Source organism: Phallusia mammillata, chromosome 3 (assembly GCF_965637545.1).
Source record: "Phallusia mammillata chromosome 3, kaPhaMamm4.hap1.1, whole genome shotgun sequence".
Classification (NCBI taxonomy): domain Eukaryota; kingdom Metazoa; phylum Chordata; class Ascidiacea; order Phlebobranchia; family Ascidiidae; genus Phallusia; species Phallusia mammillata.
The window spans coordinates 4,203,057-4,222,603 of record NC_137254.1 but is presented as its reverse complement, the minus strand read 5'-3'; the positions used below and the strand labels follow the sequence as shown (position 1 = coordinate 4,222,603).

At 37.6% G+C, this 19,547-nt stretch overlaps 3 protein-coding genes and 1 non-coding gene across 4 annotated transcripts; 1 reads left to right on the top strand and 3 right to left on the bottom strand.

The window, feature by feature from the left end:
• Nucleotides 1-970: 970 nt before the first annotated feature.
• LOC145219277 (uncharacterized) lies at nt 971-3,040 on the bottom strand. Its single transcript, XM_080086659.1, has 4 exons — nt 2,961-3,040; nt 2,479-2,644; nt 2,146-2,303; nt 971-1,151 (listed from the first exon to the last, which is right to left on the bottom strand). Exons 1-4 carry the CDS (start codon nt 3,038-3,040, stop codon nt 971-973), a joined length of 585 nt encoding a protein of 194 aa, XP_079942785.1.
• Nucleotides 3,041-3,155: 115 nt separating this feature from the next.
• Nucleotides 3,156-4,598, bottom strand: LOC145219276 (tolloid-like protein 2). Its single transcript, XM_080086658.1, has 4 exons — nt 4,563-4,598; nt 4,329-4,479; nt 3,822-3,997; nt 3,156-3,428 (listed from the first exon to the last, which is right to left on the bottom strand). The coding sequence occupies exons 1-4, from the start codon at nt 4,596-4,598 to the stop codon at nt 3,156-3,158; spliced, it is 636 nt and encodes a 211-aa protein (XP_079942784.1).
• Nucleotides 4,599-7,795: 3,197 nt separating this feature from the next.
• LOC145220137 (scavenger receptor cysteine-rich domain-containing protein DMBT1-like) lies at nt 7,796-15,690 on the bottom strand. The gene is made up of 13 exons (XM_080087423.1): nt 15,557-15,690; nt 15,235-15,401; nt 14,533-14,683; nt 13,944-14,119; nt 11,873-12,026; nt 11,365-11,413; nt 10,917-11,082; nt 10,552-10,709; nt 10,176-10,347; nt 9,594-9,664; nt 9,194-9,383; nt 8,843-8,951; nt 7,796-8,189 (listed from the first exon to the last, which is right to left on the bottom strand). The coding sequence occupies exons 1-13, from the start codon at nt 15,684-15,686 to the stop codon at nt 8,035-8,037; spliced, it is 1,848 nt and encodes a 615-aa protein (XP_079943549.1). The 5' UTR covers nt 15,687-15,690; the 3' UTR covers nt 7,796-8,034.
• On the top strand, nt 13,181-13,254 carry Trnas-gga (transfer RNA serine (anticodon GGA)). Its single transcript has one exon. It is a non-coding gene; the product is annotated as a tRNA-Ser (tRNA).
• Nucleotides 15,691-19,547: the final 3,857 nt, after the last annotated feature.

Here is a 19,547-nt window from a genome sequence, read left to right as displayed (position 1 = left end):
CACTCCAACCAAATAAATGGGTTAAAATTACTTTTAAGTTTGTATGTAAGCTACACACAGTAAACCTCGTATTTTTATTGTGGTTCGGATAAAAATAAAATATAGGTGGATGGGGGTCGAATTCCTATCAAGGTTATGTTATGATTCAGGCGCGCCGGACCATTCAGCCTTTTTGCTGATTAGCCACATAAAATCAACTGGTGACAGGAAATATACCGTATTGGCAAGCGAACCTAGAAAACTTTGGTATGGAAGCAACAGAATATGAAGCCATTCCACCCTAATATTTTTAATGCTACAACTGGACATAAACGCCAAAGAAATTCTTAAGTTATTTAGAGACATACTGTCTCGATTGTTTTAGAGCAATACCCAGGAATTTTGTTCTGAAAAAAACATATCATTTTCCTTGAGCTTTTTTTTCGACCAACACTATTTTGCTAAACTTTATTCTCTGTTGCAAGTCCAAAATCTACTCTAATCAAGTCACCTGTCCAGGGCATTGTCCAGTTGAATTATGGCAGACGGTCACGTCGCAGTGGATGTAGATATATTGTTCTGCGTCAGAAAAAGTTGTCCACACAAAGCTCATCAGCTTGAAAGTTGCAAAGTTGGATTGGTAATTGCGCATCAACGTTTCGGCAGCCTCCCCTCCACTGTGTGGCGCTACGCATCTAAAAATTTCGATTCCAATGAATGAAACACGGGTGGAAAATTATTCATTAAAGAAATAACCTCCCAAACCAGAAAAAAATGTTGAGGTAATTCAAGCAGATCTTACCCGCTTTGTACAATTTGGTAATTCGGCAAACTATTGGATTTTCCACTGCGTGTCGCTCAACATGTTCCCAGCTGTAAGAAAGGTATTCCACTTTAAGAGTTCAATTTACAAACCAGAGCAACGATGCCAGAACTATTAAAAACTAAACTAGTAAATGCAATGTTTTCTTGCCATAAAAGCATTTTGTTTTCAATTCACCTGGACAATAAAGTCATCATTGCTTGCGGAAATCTCATCAAGATTAAGTTTAGCAAAAATGTAGTTGGGCACAGTTACTTCTCCGGGCAAGCTTTGGGTAAAATATTCGTTGCTAAATAGATTTAGGGCGACATCCAAAGTTCCTGTTTTCTTCGCAAAAATTTTGGTAGATCTGAAATACGTTAAATGATTGTGATTAATAAAAACGGAAAGGGAATGGCATACACCCCACTGTTTTAACGCCCTCGGATGCACGCGAGGGTTTTTTAATCTAAGTAACGAAAGTCACTGAAACTCATGCCTTTACAGACGTGCAAATATACTCCACACAAAATTTTGGCATTGTCTGAGAAGAATTAAGCAATCTTGTAAAGATTTTAAGTTCCGACAAAGGTAAGAACAGACAAACTGTAATGGGTGTCATACATAGCGACAGGTGCTGTTGGCATGTCTTGTGACATGTGGCAGGGGTGGTATAATTTTACCGTATTTGATGTCAAATGTGTCATGCGTGCCAGGTGTCTTGTGCAATAGGCACAATGAAGTGTTCTATTGTGTGTTATCTGCTGTATGCCAGGGCTTCTCAAACTGTGGGACATAAATTTTTGGGGTCGCGAAACAGTTTGCGTTATCATGTCAGTCACAATAAATGGTATACGTGCGTACATTTATTGTTTACAAACATTCCTTTGCCAAATACTTTTGATTTTCAAACTGCTTTTGATTTTCAAAGTTAAAATTAATTCAGGCTTTCTAGGCGCCATTATATATCATATAAAAATATTTCTTTTCATCAGTAATTTTAAAACACAAGCAAGCTGGCTACAAGCGGCCGCTGGTGAAATTAAGATCTGTGATGCGGCCGTCATAGCAAAAAGGTTGCGCACGCCTGGGCGAAACCCATCAAAGGGTCGCGTAGCAATTTCTGTTTCAAAATGGGGTCGCAGAGCAAGAAAGTTTGAATAGCCCTGCTGTATGCTAAGTATGGTGTCGTTGGTTGGATGTATTGTGACATGTGCAACATTTCTTTTTTCCTTGTGTAAGTTTGTTTCAAAGTGATGTCAACAAAAGACTTTACGTGTTATGACCACTACTGTGAGTCTTGCATATGTGTGTGTGTGCCAATCAATAGCTGTTGTACAATTGTTTGTTTTACGTCTCTTTACCCAAATTGTGTATGAATTTTGGATGACGAGATCAGTAGATCCGCTTCAAATAGACAAGTCACATTGAGTTTGTTTTGAACGTCGCGTTGTATCACAGCAGGGAATGGAGCTAGGTATCTCCAGATCAGGAAAGACACCGACACCGTATCGTTCTCATTCTGTAAAAAAGCACGAGAATTACATCGTATTTCGAAACTGGCAGCTTTTCATTATGCAGCAGTCAAATGATTATCACACTTATCATTATCATTAACTATGCAATGTTAATTGGTTCTAATAGCCATTGTTTTTTTTTTAATTATCTATGTTTTTGGAACAAAAATCCAATTGTACCTTAAAAACACCTTCGCATTGACCAATGTCAAACGCAAATACCGGGTTTGACCCCGTGACCTTGCAGTTGTCATTGAGCTGAGAAAGGGAGGTTTCCCTGTCCAATGAGATGTAAAGCGTGTCGCCGAGTTCGTAATCTAATGTGTTCTGTTGATAAGTTGTTACCCTGCGAATATTAGACTGTTACGTTTTTGTACATTAAAAAAGTCTAGGAAACCTGTTCTTTTGATTTATTTTCCCAGCGATAATACTATGTTGCTGTTTTTATCGCGGCATCCTATTAGAAGCCCCATTGTAAACTGATAGGTAAAAGATGTCTCAATAAATACAACTACAAGGCGTTGCAAGCCTATGACAAAAACTAGGAGCGCTACAAAATACTTAAAATATTATAGTTCTTTCAATAATTTTCTGGTCATTACAGACTTTCAACAATTATCAATAATTTTCACAAAATATTTGAAAAGAAAATATTAACTTACCTGATGATCAAATTTTCAGTCTTACATTCAACTGATGGTTGTGTTTCGTCTGTATAAATAAAGTATTTTTCAACCAACATATCGAAGTTCGAGCACTATACTGTGGATTAAATTTACTTCTGCACATTAAAATTAATTTGTTAATTTAAAACATTCATTGCCTGTATATTGTGACAATAATTTACTGCATTAGGTTTACCCCGTATTTCTATCACATAAAATGTCACAGCAAAAATATGAACTAGGTGTCAAAATAGCCCGTGGGACAACCCAGTGTATTTTGTCATTTGCATCTCGAAATTTTGTGCCTGAAAGCAGATTTGCCTCATCTACTGTCGCATTAAATCCGGTGCTCGACTCGCTCTCATCGCTAACAAACACAATAGTAAGATTTGTTGCTGTCATCGTGTAATCAGATGACCCAAGCGTCCCAGAAAATCTGTCCACATTACCCTCTTCGTTCTTGAACTGAAAACAATACTCCATTTAGTTATTTTTCGTATGTTCAGAAATGTTAACATTATGCCGCAGGGGGGCGCACTTTTTGTCATAAAAGGCCGCATACCTTCTTAAAGCCGCAAGTTTTTTATCATTTAGTTAGGCGCTTAACAAAAATCGGATTTCACTTTAAACTAATTTATTGCTTTCCTCAATATTAGAAGTGAACTTTTTCGCACTGCAAAATCAGTTTATAATAAATATGTTACTCTAAAATACATTTGAAAAAAAAACTTAATCATGTATTACTTTCAGTGCGTGCGGCAGGAAATGTCCTACAGATAACAAACCGTTTCCACTCGATTATTTGCGTTGTCAATATCTCCTGGATTTTTAGGTTATATTATAAGTTAAGACACTTACGTATAGAATGTCGTAGTTGGTTTCAGTGTCAAATGAGGAAAATTGGAACAATAAGGTTGTGCTGCTATTCATTTGAAGTCTCCAAATACAACCAGCATAGTTGGGATAGTTACCAGGAAACATCGGAGATAGTAGATTGTACGGTATATCAGCAACATCTTCCCCGCACGACGTAACTAAACAGCACAAAACGTTTAGCTTGAGACAACGCAGCTGGTAAAATAGTTCCAAGCAATTGTTTTGACCATCGTGTTGTCGATTTTCTGTGACTTATGTGTAGTTGTCGATCCGATAAGCAATGGAATATCACCACTGTTTAAAAAGTGCTCATAAACCGCGATTTTTTTACATTAAAACTATGTTTGCAAATTATTTTTCTTTTTCAATGTCTGCAAAATAATAGATTTGACATCATTTTATTTGTTCCTGATATCGACCCGAAAACATGTTTCATCTACAATATATGCTTTAAGTTTCGGTTTTAAATGAATCGTAAGCCTGACTTACATGGTTGTAGACGAAACGACACAGATTCCGATGTGAGGTCTGTGACACAAGATATATAAGCAGACGAACTTTCAACGATAACTGGAAAAGATAAGCCTCCACCTTCCAACGTTCCAGCTAATTTACCTTGGTCGTCGGATCCCTCGTAAATCTAGATGTTTTTTGTTCACGATTTGCGCATAAGGTTAGGAAAGTATTTAAAATCTAACTGAAAGAAATGAAATTCGAACCTACGCGGAAACGAACGGACGAATTTCGAATTGAGCTCATTTCAAGGACAAAATTCGTAAAGTTTTACCTTGCAAAAGTTGTTTGCAGCAAGCTGTCCCAAACGGAAATGTGCAATTAACCGAGAAGAATCTCCAGTTGAAACAAATCGTAGGGCCCATGTGTTACAGTTAGGGGCAATTGTTGTATAATAATAAGCACCGCTTACATTCTCCACTGCACACAGTGTGTCGGAAACTAAATGATACAAGCACCATTTTAAGTAAAACAGTATAACATGCTGTTTAACAAGCTTTAGCTCTCATACAAGCCTGTTCGCCACCATGGCGTATTTTCGCCCAATTTACTTGTTTAAGCCTACATATTCCAAAGTTTTCAATTTACGAAAATATATCTTTGAATGTTCGACAATATAACGGACAGTCTCCCCTTGTGCCGTATGACCAGGTATTGTTGTATGACATAAAGGGTTTGTGGGATGTTACTTGGTTGGTGTACAACTAAAATACATAAAAATTAAAAAAGGCGCAACGATGGATATTGCCACTCTGTTTATTATGCTAGGAAGCAGTTTCAGCTGCAAAAAATACGAAAAGCGGCATTATAGGATACTAAAAAAAACGAAAATCTATATCAAGTTGAAAACGATGCTTTGCAGGACTTCTCCTGGCCACAACCAATATTTCCCTTGATATAAACGTATTAGCCAAGAAGAATGCTCGCCTAAAGATGTCGCATTAATACTAAAGTAGAAAATATTTTTTTAAATACTAAACTATATCTAATCAATGTGGGGCCTGAATTTTTGTCCTCGTGTTACTCTCTCTGATTTCTCAATACTAGAACAGTGATTCCCAGCCTTTTATAGATCGATTACCCCTTTAAGTAACCCTCGGGACCCATAGCTCCCTTTATATAACATCCGTGATATTTGCAACACAACATTAATGTCTTTTGGAGCAGGTGTCGGCAACCTTTTTTCTACTGCAGACCGTTTTTGAAACTAAAGTTTTATCGCGGACCGGAAACTACAAATATTTGGCAATGAAAAAACCTAAATTAGTTTGTATTCCCCGGGATACATGGACAAAATGTTTTAGACCATTAAAAACCTTAAAGATTATACAGCCTGATAACGAACTCGTCGCGTACCGGCGGTTGCCGACCACTGTTTTGGTCGTTTCTACTGAGCTTGTACTCGTGGTCCTCCAGAAAAACGCACAGCAAAGCTTAATGTTGTCGTACTGCCAGAATTTGACTTATCATGCATACCACTTAAGTTGAAATCACAACAAAAATCAATAAAGTCACTAACCTCGGAGGAGCATACTCAGAGCGCTCACAAAAAGTGCCGCTTTTAATAGTCGACTTGACATTTTTACTTTGGAGATATAATTAACAGCAATATCACTAAGTACCTGAAATCTGCAACAAACATGTCACATTAGGGCAGGGGTTCCCAACCTGTGGTACGCGAAGGTTTTTCAGGTGGTACGCCAGTAGCTTCCGTTTTTTTCACAAAAACTGGGTGCGCCCGGAAATGACTTTCGATGCGCTGTTAGCAAATTTACACCGCGCATCGACCAATTGGTAGACAGTAAACAAACACAAAAATCTCGTTAAATTTGGTTGTGGTGCTTTAGTGTTTAGTAGGCCAATATTCTTCTTCTCAATTAAATATATGTCGAGCCAATTAGTTGTTCTGCAGGAAGTGGTACGCGTGGCAGTAGAGAGCGTCCATTTGGTATGAGATCGTAAAAAGGTTGGGAACCCCTGCATTAGGGTATAGCGGCACTCCGGTTGGAAACCTGAAACTTCTCAATATTGCCTCACATTTATTTATCAAGCGCCTACTTGCAAAGCGACGCCAATGACGACACAGTTACAGCTCAAATACAAGAGGAAGCAATCAAACTGGTGAATTGACGTTCGGTCGAACATGCCAGAGACTTTCCCAGCACAAGCAAACATTTTGGTCATTTACAACGCCACCGACACACCATTTGATTCAGGTAAAAATATTAAAAATCGGTATAATTGTAACCGAAATTAGTTAGGTGAACCCGGATTTGGCCTAGGATTTGAGGGAAAGGCGAGGTGGTTAACTTTGACTGAACAGAGTAAGCTTACCCAACCCTATCCACTATTATAGCGGATCACCGCCTTTAACTTAATAGATTTCTCCTGCACTGACGGCTGACTGCTAAAGACAAAGGTGTAATGTTCACACTGAACAACTAATGTAAGTTTAATACAAATAATAAATATAAAACTGAAAGGACGTTGGCTATCTTCAAAGTTTCAATAAGTTGCAACACAACACCGCCATGTTTTGCAGCTACAACGCGAACGCTCTAAACACCATAAGGCCCAGGCAAGAACTACCCTAAATATAGCACGAAACATGGCAGCACAAAACTCACATGACCTCACCGGACAATTACAAATGTGCAGGCGCGACTCGTCGATGTCAAAATCATTGGTGCGTGACAGTAGTTAATAAATATGGCAAACTAGCGGTACGTTTTAAAGGTGCCATAATAAAAAATAAGGTGAAATCCAAATTATTAAACAATTACAGTTAAATATAAACATATGTGTTTCCACTGGTCAAAACATTTAATGAATAAAAATGTTAAAATAGATAAGACCAACGAAATCTAAACCGTTAAAATACCAGACTAATAGAGCAACGAAACTCATGGATTTTCTTTAAAACATAAATATGTAAAATGTGTATTTGTTTGTGAAGATTTGATTCAACAGATTATACATGTTTGTCGTAGGTTGGTTTGTATCCGAAACTAAATGTAACGTTGGAAACAATCAATACACTAGGTGGAGGCATTAAGTTAAAAATAAAATCGTATTCAGTCACCATAAGAAACAATCCCAACTTGCAAACCAAATCCACCACAAATAAGCTTGTTAAGATTATTTCCTCTCGACATCCAAAAACTTGTTTAATACTTAACCAGTAAATGTTTTGACCATAAAACTTTATTCTGGCTGTGACTGCCATTTCTAAACTTCCATTCTAGTTTTACTTAGTGGTTCCTATGAATCATGCAAATGTAGCAACTATTAAAAAAACAGCAATTTGCTCATAATCTTACAAACTTCGTAGTAGTTCCTCTCACAATTTAATTAAGAGATACATGCTACTCTAAAATGGCTAATTGAAACGTTAAAAGCAAAAATGTGACTTTGGTGGCCATATAACCAATACGCACACAGTATCAATTGCATCCGATTATATTGTTTTTCAGTCATAGAAACATAAACACTTCGACAAGGTATTTTTTCAGACAACAATAGTAAATATAAGCAGTAAATATTCCATGTACTGTAATGACTAGCTTTGAACCCTCTAGTTTGAAATCTAAGTTTAGTTGTTGTTTGGGGGAAAATTTTAAGAGTTTTTATGTCGTCAGAAACAGTACAATGTTATCTGTGAAAAGTTATTGCGAAATGTTATCTATAGACCAGTTTGTTTAGATTTTGGATTTTGGGCAATTATGCCCCATACGAGGTAACCGGCCGCAAAAATTACAGCAGTCAGAAGAACAAACATCCCAAGTTGGAAGATGTTATAAGCTGCTTCATTAGCTTCATTTCTGTCTCCTAGAGTGTCTGCAGAAAAAGAAGGTTTAACTTAGCTAAACATATGTGCATGGAAAGCATTTGTTACGGGAACTAGAGCTTAACACTTCATGCAGACTAAAAATAATACTATTCTTATGTATACATCGAACGAGACCAAGAAACTTAATGCCGAATCAAGCTGATTATCAATGCATTTCAGTGCGACCAGAAGTCGTAGATTAAACATTCAGTTGATGGTGGGATTCGAAGCCATCGCATACCATTATTCAGTACTAAGTATTTCGTTTTTAAAGTAACTTTTTTGTTTTCTGGTCAACTCAAGGCCGAGAATGTTTCCTATATAAAACTTCAAAAAAGCGATGCATAAGTTAGCCAAGTTGGCCGAGTGGTTTAGTACAACCGACTTGTGTTCAATAGTTTGTGAGTTCTAATGACTGTTAGTTAACGCATTTAGGCGTTGCCGGCCCATCGAGGATGAAATTAAAACAAACAAACAAATTCACTGTCATAGAAACAGGAGAAATATTTAATAATTGAGGCCTAATATAGCTTAAGTAAATATGTCCCCAATGGTTTTACTTGATAAATACAACAATTTGATAACTTGAAACATAGGCAACTGCAGTAATTTGTCCTGAACTAAGTTAATATGTAGAAGAGTTTAATTATTGTGTTGGTACCTTGCATAAGCAAATACTTGGTAGTTTGTAAGATGTGCACTGGCCCTGCAGAAACTCGATGGCTGCGTCCATTGTTGTCAACAGATCGTCTTTTTTTCCCACCACACATCTGCAAATCAGTATAATATTTATAATTTTTTTTGATGTTTATAAGTATTATTAAGGATAAATAAAGCAGCTAAATGTAATCTGAAAAAACTCAAACATCTTGTTTTTTCTATGTTAATTTCAATTAAAGCAAACTTATTGACAAATAAGTAAATCAAATATAATCCACTTTACTTGCAATGATGTAAGCAGCTGGACGAAGTACTTATTATGAGCATAACACAACAAACAAACTCAACTCACCTGTCCAGGACATTGTCCAGTTGAGTTTTGACAGATGGTCACGTCGCAGTGGATGTAGATAAATTGTTCTGCGTCGGTAAAGTTTGTCCACACAAAGCTCATCAGCTTGAACGTCGCAAAGTTGGATTTGTAATTCCGCATTAACATCTTTGCATCGGCTGCCTCGCCTCCACTGGGTGGCGCAATGCATCTAATAATATTCACATCAATGTAAGCAAGTTGAAATAGGGCAGGAACTTGGCCGAACGGTCTGGCGCGCCTGACCCATATACAGACATAAAAAACCTGATCGGGATTCGTCCCCGGGAGAGTCCTGGGTTCGAACCCCGTGGAAAAAAAAAGTTGAAATAGAATGCACCGTTCGAAAAGCAAGAGCATGTCAAACACAACTACTGCTTACCCGCTTGCTACAACAGGGTAGTTCGGCAAACCACTGGCGTTTTCAACTCGTGTCGCCCAACATTCTTCAAGCTGTGCACAAACAGTGTACCAAATTCATATGAACAGTATATTAAAAATTGTTTGGATGTTCAATATTAAATCACGGAATAAGGTTTGTTTTAGATAGGTTTCAAAATTTTTATTTAAAGGAAGGCTTAAAGATGGAGTTATGTTTAAAATACAAAACCAAGTTACACACCAGAGTACGGACCGGACATTTTGGGTCGATTCGGATGTTATTTTTTACCAACTGGGTTAATTCGGACCTGACTTCACATTGTATGACCGTAACCATTGTAATTACATATTCTGTACTTTTGCAGGCTTTGATGGATATGTCTGTCAAACAAACTTTTGGGCCTTAACCGGCTTATTCAAAACGATTCGGGTTCAGGCTTGAATTTCGGGTCAGATCTCAACTATGTTGCATACAAAGCAAAACAATGACTACAGGTAACACAATTCTGTTTAACTAAAAACACAAGTGTATCATGTGAGTTTGTTATCCATTTTGCTCCAATAAGTTTGTTTTACTTTTTACCTGGACAATGAAGTCATCGTTGCTTGGAGAAATTTCTTCAAGTGTAACTTCAGCAAAAATGTAGTTGGGCACAGTGACTTCCCCAGGCAAGCTTTCGTTGAAATGTTCGTTTGTAAAAAGATTTAGAGCGACGTCAAAGTTTCCTGTATTCTCGGCCGAAATTTCAACGGATCTGTACATTGTTATTTCGAAGATAATTAAACATATTTCTATAGGGATTTAGAACTATAGTTTCATTTTCTTGTTTTTATTGGTTACTTTTCATAATGTTTGGCCAGTACTAGTGATGATAAAACTAACATTGCACAATGAAATAATTACCAACTGATGTCGTGTGCCAAGTAACATCTGGCATGTGCCTTTGTTGTCGCCTTACCCAGCTTGAGGTTGGACGTTGGATGACGTGAGAAGTTGATCGGCTTCAAATAGACAAGTCACATTGAGCTTGTTTTGCACGTCGCGTTGGATCACGGCAGTAGACGGAGCTAGGAATCTCCAGATCAGGAACGACACTGACACCATATCGTTCTCATTCTGTTAATACAAAAAATGTACGTAATCATTCACAGTAAAAACGCAAAAAAATTTACAAAACCAAACAATGTTATGGCGCGTTAAATTCAAATACCATTCATCTTTGCTAACTATGTTTTTTCATTGTTTAAATAAGTAACCGATGATTTGCCTGAGCGTTGTTAATCAGTTTATGCAGCGTCAATATATAAAATAATCGTATGTTACCTTGTAGGCACCTTCACACTGACCAATGTCAAACACAAACACCGGGTCTGCCCCCGTGACCTTGCAGTTGTCATTAAGTAGAGAAAGGGGAGTTTCCCTGTCCAATGCGATGTAGAGTGTGTCACCGAGTTCATAGTCTAATGTGGTCTGTTCATCAGCTGTTACCCTGCGAATAGCAACTATAGCGGTGACAGTATACTTGATACGTTTGCGTTTTGCTCAATGCGTAACGTAACTGGTTTTTGAACTATTTGGTTGGAAACTTTGAATCCAATTCTTCCTTCTTTATACCTTTAAAGCTTATATTTTATTTGTACAATCGAAGTTTTTGTGCGATGTCTAAAAACACTATGCCAAAAATCAAATATCTAAAGTAACCCAATCATTACTAATCTCTTAAGGTTTATTAATGTTACATCAATCAAAAAGAAAAAAAAGAAGAACTTACGGGATGGTCAAACTTTCAGTCTGGCACACGCTCATTGATTGTTCCGTTCCTGCAAAAAACATTACATTACTTTTAGTTCGGTTACCCCTTTTGAACTAAATAACAGGCACCTTGCTGCATTGGATAGATAAAGTTTTTGAACCAAATAACAAGATTGATTAAATTATCTGCATTTCCGCATTGCATAGATAAAATTTTGCTTCAGCCCATTTCACTAAACTTGCGTTTCAAAACTATTTTTGTAGTTTTCTACAAGAAGAACCTAATGGGTTTTGTTTTCCCTTTTTCACAACCTAAAAAATTACAGCTCGATGCCACTGAATTGACAAAATGACAAATAATGAACATGATATGGTGCAAATCAATTTAATATAATCTCATTTACTTTACGGGTAATTCGGAAAGTTTAATTTTTTTCCATCAGTATCAACCTTTGAAAATGTACCTAAAACATTCATTGTCCGATTTGTTTTTTGTCTTTTGCTTTCTAAAACCAAATAGCACTAACCTGAGGGAAGGTTGACCGTCGCATTAAATCCCTGCTGAGTACCGGAAACGTCGCTGATAAAGATAAGAGTAAGATTTGTCGCAGTAACTGTGTGATTCAATCCTCCACCATAATGTCCAGTCAATCTTTCTACATTTCCTTGGTCGTCTTTAAACTGAAAAAAATTTCGCTCCATTGATCTAGTGGAAAAACCCTGGTTTAAATCGGGGGTGCATAAGGCGCGGGAGAAAAAAGGGAAGTTATGACGCCGCAAAAACATGTCTGGGGTTGGTCAATGGAATAAAACTGTTTTTCACAGAAATTTGGGTGTAATAACCGCTCTGACTGGGTTTCGAGTGCCTGGAGAGTTTGTTAGCGGCTTAGTAACCATTGGGAAAAAATACTAAATAAACAACAGTCAGGACTTGATTGCACTCAAAATAATCTCTATCTACGAGTGAAAGAATAACAATTTTTTTCTAGATTTTTAGGCAACGGTAAAATGGATTTCTTTGAGTGGTTTAGTTAGAAAATCAAAGCAAAAATGCTGTTGGTAAAATGGCGATCTGTGATGTGAGAGTCAATAGGAAATTGGAGCGTTATATTTGTCGAACCAGGGCCAACATCCGCTTGCGTCTTATCCATGAAACGAACAAACTTTCACAGTATTTTCCTATAAAAAAGCACCAGGAACATATCGAGAGAACTAACGTTGTTTGCCGGTTGGTTTGCAACTGCGGCGCTTCATATATTGGGGAAACGCGACAAAATCTGGCTGTAGGACTCTAAGAACATCGCATGGACCAAAAATCAGAAGTGTGTCGGCACATTTTTTTGAATCCCACACATAAAGTTAATTTTGACGAGCCAAGACCGCGTAAAACTGTTGTTTCTCGAATCGCTTTCTATTCAAAAAGCATGACTCCGAGCTCAACATCGACACAGTTTCCACGCCCTTGCGTCTGTTCAACACCTGACCTATTTCTTCGGTTCTTATCTTTTTTCTACGTCACCGTTCTAAACGCCAGTTCCCTGTTATCGCCTGTGACGTCACTTCACACACCTGGCATTTACCTTTTTTTCTTAGTGCTTTATATACCGCGTTCTACAGCTTGATTGACAACCTCCACTGATGATGACAACAGAGATTGTTAAAACGTCTGAACGATGTATTCTATATACGCTTCAGGGCTGATCCCAGTTATGAATTTATGTTCATCTTAACTGATACTGGTCAATCTGGCGATCCCCTACTACGAAGCTGGCATGTGCAGCATACGAGGCAGGCAACGGTGCTTGTGATTCGACTTTCGGCGGATTCTCCACTGGGCCTGTGTAGCTCAGTTGGTAGAGCGCGAGTCCCGGAAAGACTCCTGTCGTGGGTTCGAATCCCACCGCAGGCTAGATTTTTCTAGCCTACGCCTTGCCATATGGTGGTGAATGCTTGGTGACCGGCTGATTCGGTATAGCGCCTTCAATGGGCCTGGCGTACTGTGATTTATATATGAGTGTGCCGCGATCGCTGGTCTGCATAGACGCTTCAGGGCTGATCCCAGTTATGAATTTATGTTCATCTTAACTGATACTGGTCAATCTGGCGATCCCCTACTACGAAGCTGACATGTGCAGCATACGAGGCAGGCAACGGTGCTTGTGATTCGACTTTCGGCGGATTCTCCACTGGGCCTGTTTAGCTCAGTTGGTAGAGCGCGAGTCCCGGAAAGACTCCTGTCGTGGGTTCGAATCCCACCGCAGGCTAGATTTTTCTAGCCTACGCCTTGCCATATGGTGGTGAATGCTTGGTGACCGGTGGGCCTGGCGTATTGTGATTTAAAAATGAGTGTGCCGTGATGGCTGGTCTGCATAGACGCTTCAGGGCTGATCCCAGTTATAAATTTATGTTCATCTTAGTTGTGATTTAAATAAAAGTTTTGTTTGGAGCCAGGCATTTCAAAATAGGTTCGGCTTTTGTGTCAATAAAACATGTTTGAAAAAAAATCCAAACTCGGAACAAACTGAGGCTTGATTAAAACCTGGTTCGGTCCGTTTTGGTTCTGCAATGTAATTTAAAAAGAAATAACCACTCACTTACGTATAAAAGGTCAAAGTTATTTTCGATGGTAAAAGTGGAGAATTGAAACACCAAGGACGTGCTGCTTTCCATGCGAAATCTCCAAACACAACCAGACGTAGCTGGGTAGTTACTCGGAAAGTTTGGAGACTGTAAGTTATAAACCGGGCCGGTAGCATCTTCTCCGCACAAAGTAGCTAAAACACATAGAAAACAGTAATGTAAAACTCCATAGGAGCTTTCGTGCTGATGCACAATAAGCGTAAGTTGTTTGATAGTTCAACTGCACACATTACAGCCGATAAAAACAACTGTGAATCCTGAACAGTTACTTAGTTACTTAACCACATGTATTTAAACTGTTACTCAAAAAACATGAGACTTGTTTGGCCTGGCTGCGCAAACCTCTACCCTTAATGTTCACCCGTTTCACTGATGAGACTTAACAGAATGAAAGTCTTTGCCTGTATTAACCTTAAAATAACACACAATAAACATATTCTCTTGACTCCGAATTGATAAACTTAAGAGGATGGCCAAGTTCACGAAGTGACTTTTCAGAATTGCACAAAATGAAACCTTTTTGGAAAACGTGTTAAATTTGACTTACCAGCGTGCAATACGATTTTTACTGTTCCCGTTGTGAGGTTTGTGACACAAGCTATATAAACAGTAGAGCTTTCAATAAAAACCGGAAAAGATAAACCTCCACCTTCCAACGTTCCAGCCAATGTACCTTCCTCGTTGGGTCCCTCGTAAATCTAGGTTAAACACAATGAGGCTAAAGGTTAAAATTTACACATTCATGACAATTTGTTTCGTTAAGTCTTCTTAGCTTGAACGAACTATTGTGTAAAACACGTCAGTTTAAACCAAGTCAAACAAATACGACAGAAATGTGGCCGAGTAAAAAGTCAAGGCTAATTTCAGCCTGTTTTGTTCAAAACCAAATTTCGAACGTTTTCCGAAAACCACTTTGTTTCAATTAAAACTCCAAATCAAGTCTACGACAATTTTTTTTTCAAGCAGGCAATATGAAACAAGCCAGAAATCGAGTTAAAGTATTTAAAAAGAAGTGATTTTGGTTCGTTACTTTAATCGTCTAGTCGAGATAAATGTGTTATATGCGCACGTGTGTCATACAAACTGTTTTTTTTTTCTGGTTAAAACATCGAAAAAATAATAATCAACGGCTTGCAATAAGATGTAGAAAGATCGAAAGTGTGCAAACTGTCCGCCATACAGTTTAAAAAGAAATGCACCAACAGCATTTTGTGTACCGAAGTTAAAGGTTATACTCATAAGACTTTACCTTACAAAAGTTGTCTGCAGCTAGCTCTCCACTTCCAAAATAAGTAATCATTCTTGTGGCCCCCAGTGAGTGGATGACACGTCGAGTATATGTGGTACATTGAGGTAAAATGTTCACTCCTAGCGAACTTGTAGTTATTTCCGCTTCGTGACACTGACCGTCCGACACTGAACATGAGATTTACCATTAGAAATAAACTTACACATTGTTCAATGGTTTTATTTGATAAATTGCAATATTTAGTTTGTAAATTTATATGCCGCGAGTACAAATTTGTTTGAATGGCTATGCTTTATTGCTATAGTTGCCAAAACTTACTTACCTCGATGCAATAAACTCATTAGGCCCACGAAAAGAGCAAACTTTACCAGCAAAATTGACATTTTCGACGTTTTGTTTGACAAAACACAACTGTTTGATACATCAACTATACCTGCTAATATACAATACATATAAATCATTAAACATACTAAGTTACTACTGCCAATATAACCTACAACTATATATATTTGCACATATACTACGTACGCATATTTTTGCTTTTCTATATTTAAACATGTTTTATTTGAACTTGTTTAGTCAAGTGTGGCAACAACTTTGCCTAAATCATTTTAGCAATACAAGTCTTATAATGCTACCTCTCAGCTGCAACTCTTCGTATGCGCCAATTTCCTTTTCGACATTATAACACACTGTGGTCTAATAAACAGTCGTACACACCGCAAGCCCCGCAACACAACGCAGGTGATTCAAACCGGATCAATACAGTTGCGACGCTTATCCTGTGCCGATGCCGCTACATCTAACTGGGTTAAAACGCGTATTACGTTGTTCACGTGAGTCGTCGTTCTTTTTTCAAACTCCGCGGAAGCAAGCTGCACACAGTGCCCATTGTTTTAATCCACAAGTCCCGTCATTGCAGCTGCTGTTTTTTTGTAACGCCACTCGAGTTTGTTGGGAGTAACAGTCTGATATAAAGTGTACCATTTAAGATTTTAACCATCTATATGTACTGAAACTCATAGTAAAAGTTTAATAGTAAGCTTTACAGAACACGTTTTAGTGTTTACAGCAGTTTGCACGATTTTTAATTTTATTTGGCAAGACAGCATTTTTTCCCTGGTCATTATACAAAAAAACTCACAAGTCCTTTGGCGCCCAAGTTTAAAATTGAAATGAGCAAGATCAAAGCCCCACCCCTTACCTAACACGGTTGGTTAGCTTGCAGGGCTCCCCACGACTGGCCACCCCCTCTTTTACTTACACCTTTAAATCGTTTGCTATACAAGGGTGTATACGTGGGTAGAGCTACTAATAAACTTGCGACAGATAAAGTTTCTTAAGTTCCGATAGATGGCGTAAAGAGCACAATTATTTAACTACAGATCGTCTGGGATAGAGTTAGGGGCTAAATTTAACACGAGAACTAAGTTTGCAGGTTAAAATTATTTTCATTGTAAAACCTCACCTCAACTGTAATCGCATAAACCGTCAGCGTTTTCATACAATCTTCCTTGACAATTTACAAATGCTCTTTGTGCCATCTATCGGTATTTAGCAAACTTTGTCCAATACCAGTTCTTACAGTTGAATCAATCGGTCAGTGACTGAATTGCGAGTCAAGTGTTGCAAAAGCTTTGTTTAAATCGTTTCAGCTATACCAGTATCATAATGCTACATTTTAGCTAAAATGCTTTTTATGCTTCAGGTTTCCTCATCCACACTATAATGCACTGTGGCCTACTAAGACATTGCCGGCGCAAACTATCGCAGCCCCGTAACACAATGCAGGTGACTCAAACCGGAACAATACAGTTTCGGCGCCTATGCGGTAACGATGCCGCTTAAAACAACTGGATTTAATGCGTAATACATAACTCATGTGGTTCGACTGTATTATGGAACCTGTGTTTAATTATTTCGTTCACCTTCTAACCGTTTTGGTTTTATTACTGAAATTGAAACATGAACCTTTAATCCTTCAAATACATTGGGTAATAAAGCATAATTTTTTAAAATTTGCTGTTATTCTTTACATAAACCACCTCCCATTTAATGCCTTATCACATTCAAAACTTAGTATATATCAATTTGATAGTTACTACCCACATAGGCGCCGAGTAGGCAGTGGCGGGGTGGCGCCGTAACCTTGCGTTTTTAAAGCACGGTGACGGCCATCGTGAATATTTTGGTTAGTTTGATAGCAGTATCGTACGAAAAATCGTAAAATGTGAAGAAAATCAAGAACGATTTTGCATTTAAACAAGGGTGCTGGCGAAAAAACAACAAAACGTGCCTCCAAACTGCAACCCGTTTGGGATAATGCCTTGTTTATGACATCAAACACACAGTTGTTTGGCAGTGAATGGATGATCATTATTGTGTACAATGCGAATGTGTTGTAATTAATAATTATATCAGTTGGTACAAAGCAAAAAGATCGTGACCAAACATTTCTTTTAAACGTTGCCAAACCAACGGTAACTCTTCAGCAACGTGTTTCAAATTTATATTATTTTAAACATTCTCTCATAAATGATTTTGACGAACGTTGCATTTTATTGGAACTTTGTTAGGCTTTGAGCTCTTGTTGTTGCACGCATTAGTGACGTCACATTTAGTGACGTCATATATTACGTCCGCCACTTTGCATTTTTGTAAAACTCGGCGCCTATGACTACCCAAAACAAAAATTCGCGAAAAGCCCGGCCCACTTTTTAACCTGAGTTCAGCCTGCATACATTAATAGTTAGGGTGGGATCTTTTTATTAAAGTTAAAGGTTGGGCAGAATCTTTTTATTATTACAATGCTGAGTGCTTGTAACTGGGTTAAGTGGTTTACCCAGAACTCATTCCCTCAACTGTTTATTGTATGTGAAACCTTTTGAGACACATTTGTGAAAACTTTTTACTTGTTATTTAAATGGATGTACAGTTATTGGATTGGTTCTGTTTCTCCCTGCTATACCGTTTGGTGATCAGCAAAAGGAGCAATGTACGGTGCTAAACAATACAAAGAGATAGCTTATTAGAAATATGAAGCAAGTTTTTAAAAGTTGAGGTTTTTTGTATTGGTTCATCGCGACTTTGTTACCATAAATCAAACAGTACTTCATTACTGCAGACATTACCCACAAACTGCGTCCCTGTCTTTGAGTAGCGTCATCTTTAATGAAACACCTTAATTGACACTAATTAAAACGTGCACAAGAACTTGGAGTTTTTGAGAACTCACAATTCCTATTTTTACCGCATGCTATAGAGCAGTGCTCTTCAACCGGTGTGTACGGTGCACCCTAAGGTGCACCAACATATGCATGGGGTGTACCAGTACCAAAAGGTATACAAGTGGCATCACCAGCTTTTAATAAACCATTAATATTTGACTTTTAAGATATTAGAAAAAATATGTAGGTTTCAACTTAGACAAACAACTAACTTTTTGCTTTATAAGTGAAAATTTATGTGTATTTGTGTCATTTCTCGAAGATTGGATAAAACGTCTTGCACTCACTGTATTCCTTTTCACGATTCTGCCACGTCACTTCCAATTAGTTACAAAAGTGTGATATAACGCATCCAATGCTTTGACGTTTCTGTTAATGTTAGTCTGTACAGTTATTGTTTCTTTGACATAATTTGTGAAAAACTTTACAGTGCAAGTTTATACGAATTCTAAGGATCTATGTACGGTAAACTTTTAAAAAAGGTTTTTATTAAATCGTGTAAATTTGCACATTAATTAAGTTGTGAAGGTTGGTTCGAATGGCAATGATGTAATTTAAACCATTTTGTTTAGATATATTCATTTATTTTGTTGAGGTCATTTATTATGGCTTCTAGTAAGCAGTGTCAATTCAGTAATGTTCGTGTGTACCATCGCTTTTTGTAGGTGGTGTATTAAACAGTTGTGTTGTGTGTGATGGCTGTACAATAATTTTGCTGTTGAGTGGTCAAAATGAATGCATCTGTTGCTCAAACTTTGTAAAATAAATCGTTAAAGCGTGTGGCTGAATCATCCAAAATTGTAAGTCAATAAACTATTTAATCGATGATTTGTTCAGCAAAGTAAAATTGCATAGTTTTATAATAATGTCAAAAAATTATTTAGGATATAACAAAAAGCACGCTTCAAACTTATTAAAAGCAGTTTTAGAATTTGCTGAGCAATGATTTGAATAAGTTGTCACCCCATAGCTTGAGTCGTTTTTAATAATAAAGTTCTTTTTATGTCATACTCTGATTACAAAGGCCGTGTTGATTTTACAAAAAATTATGAATCTGTAATTAAACCAATAGCTGCAGCATAAATA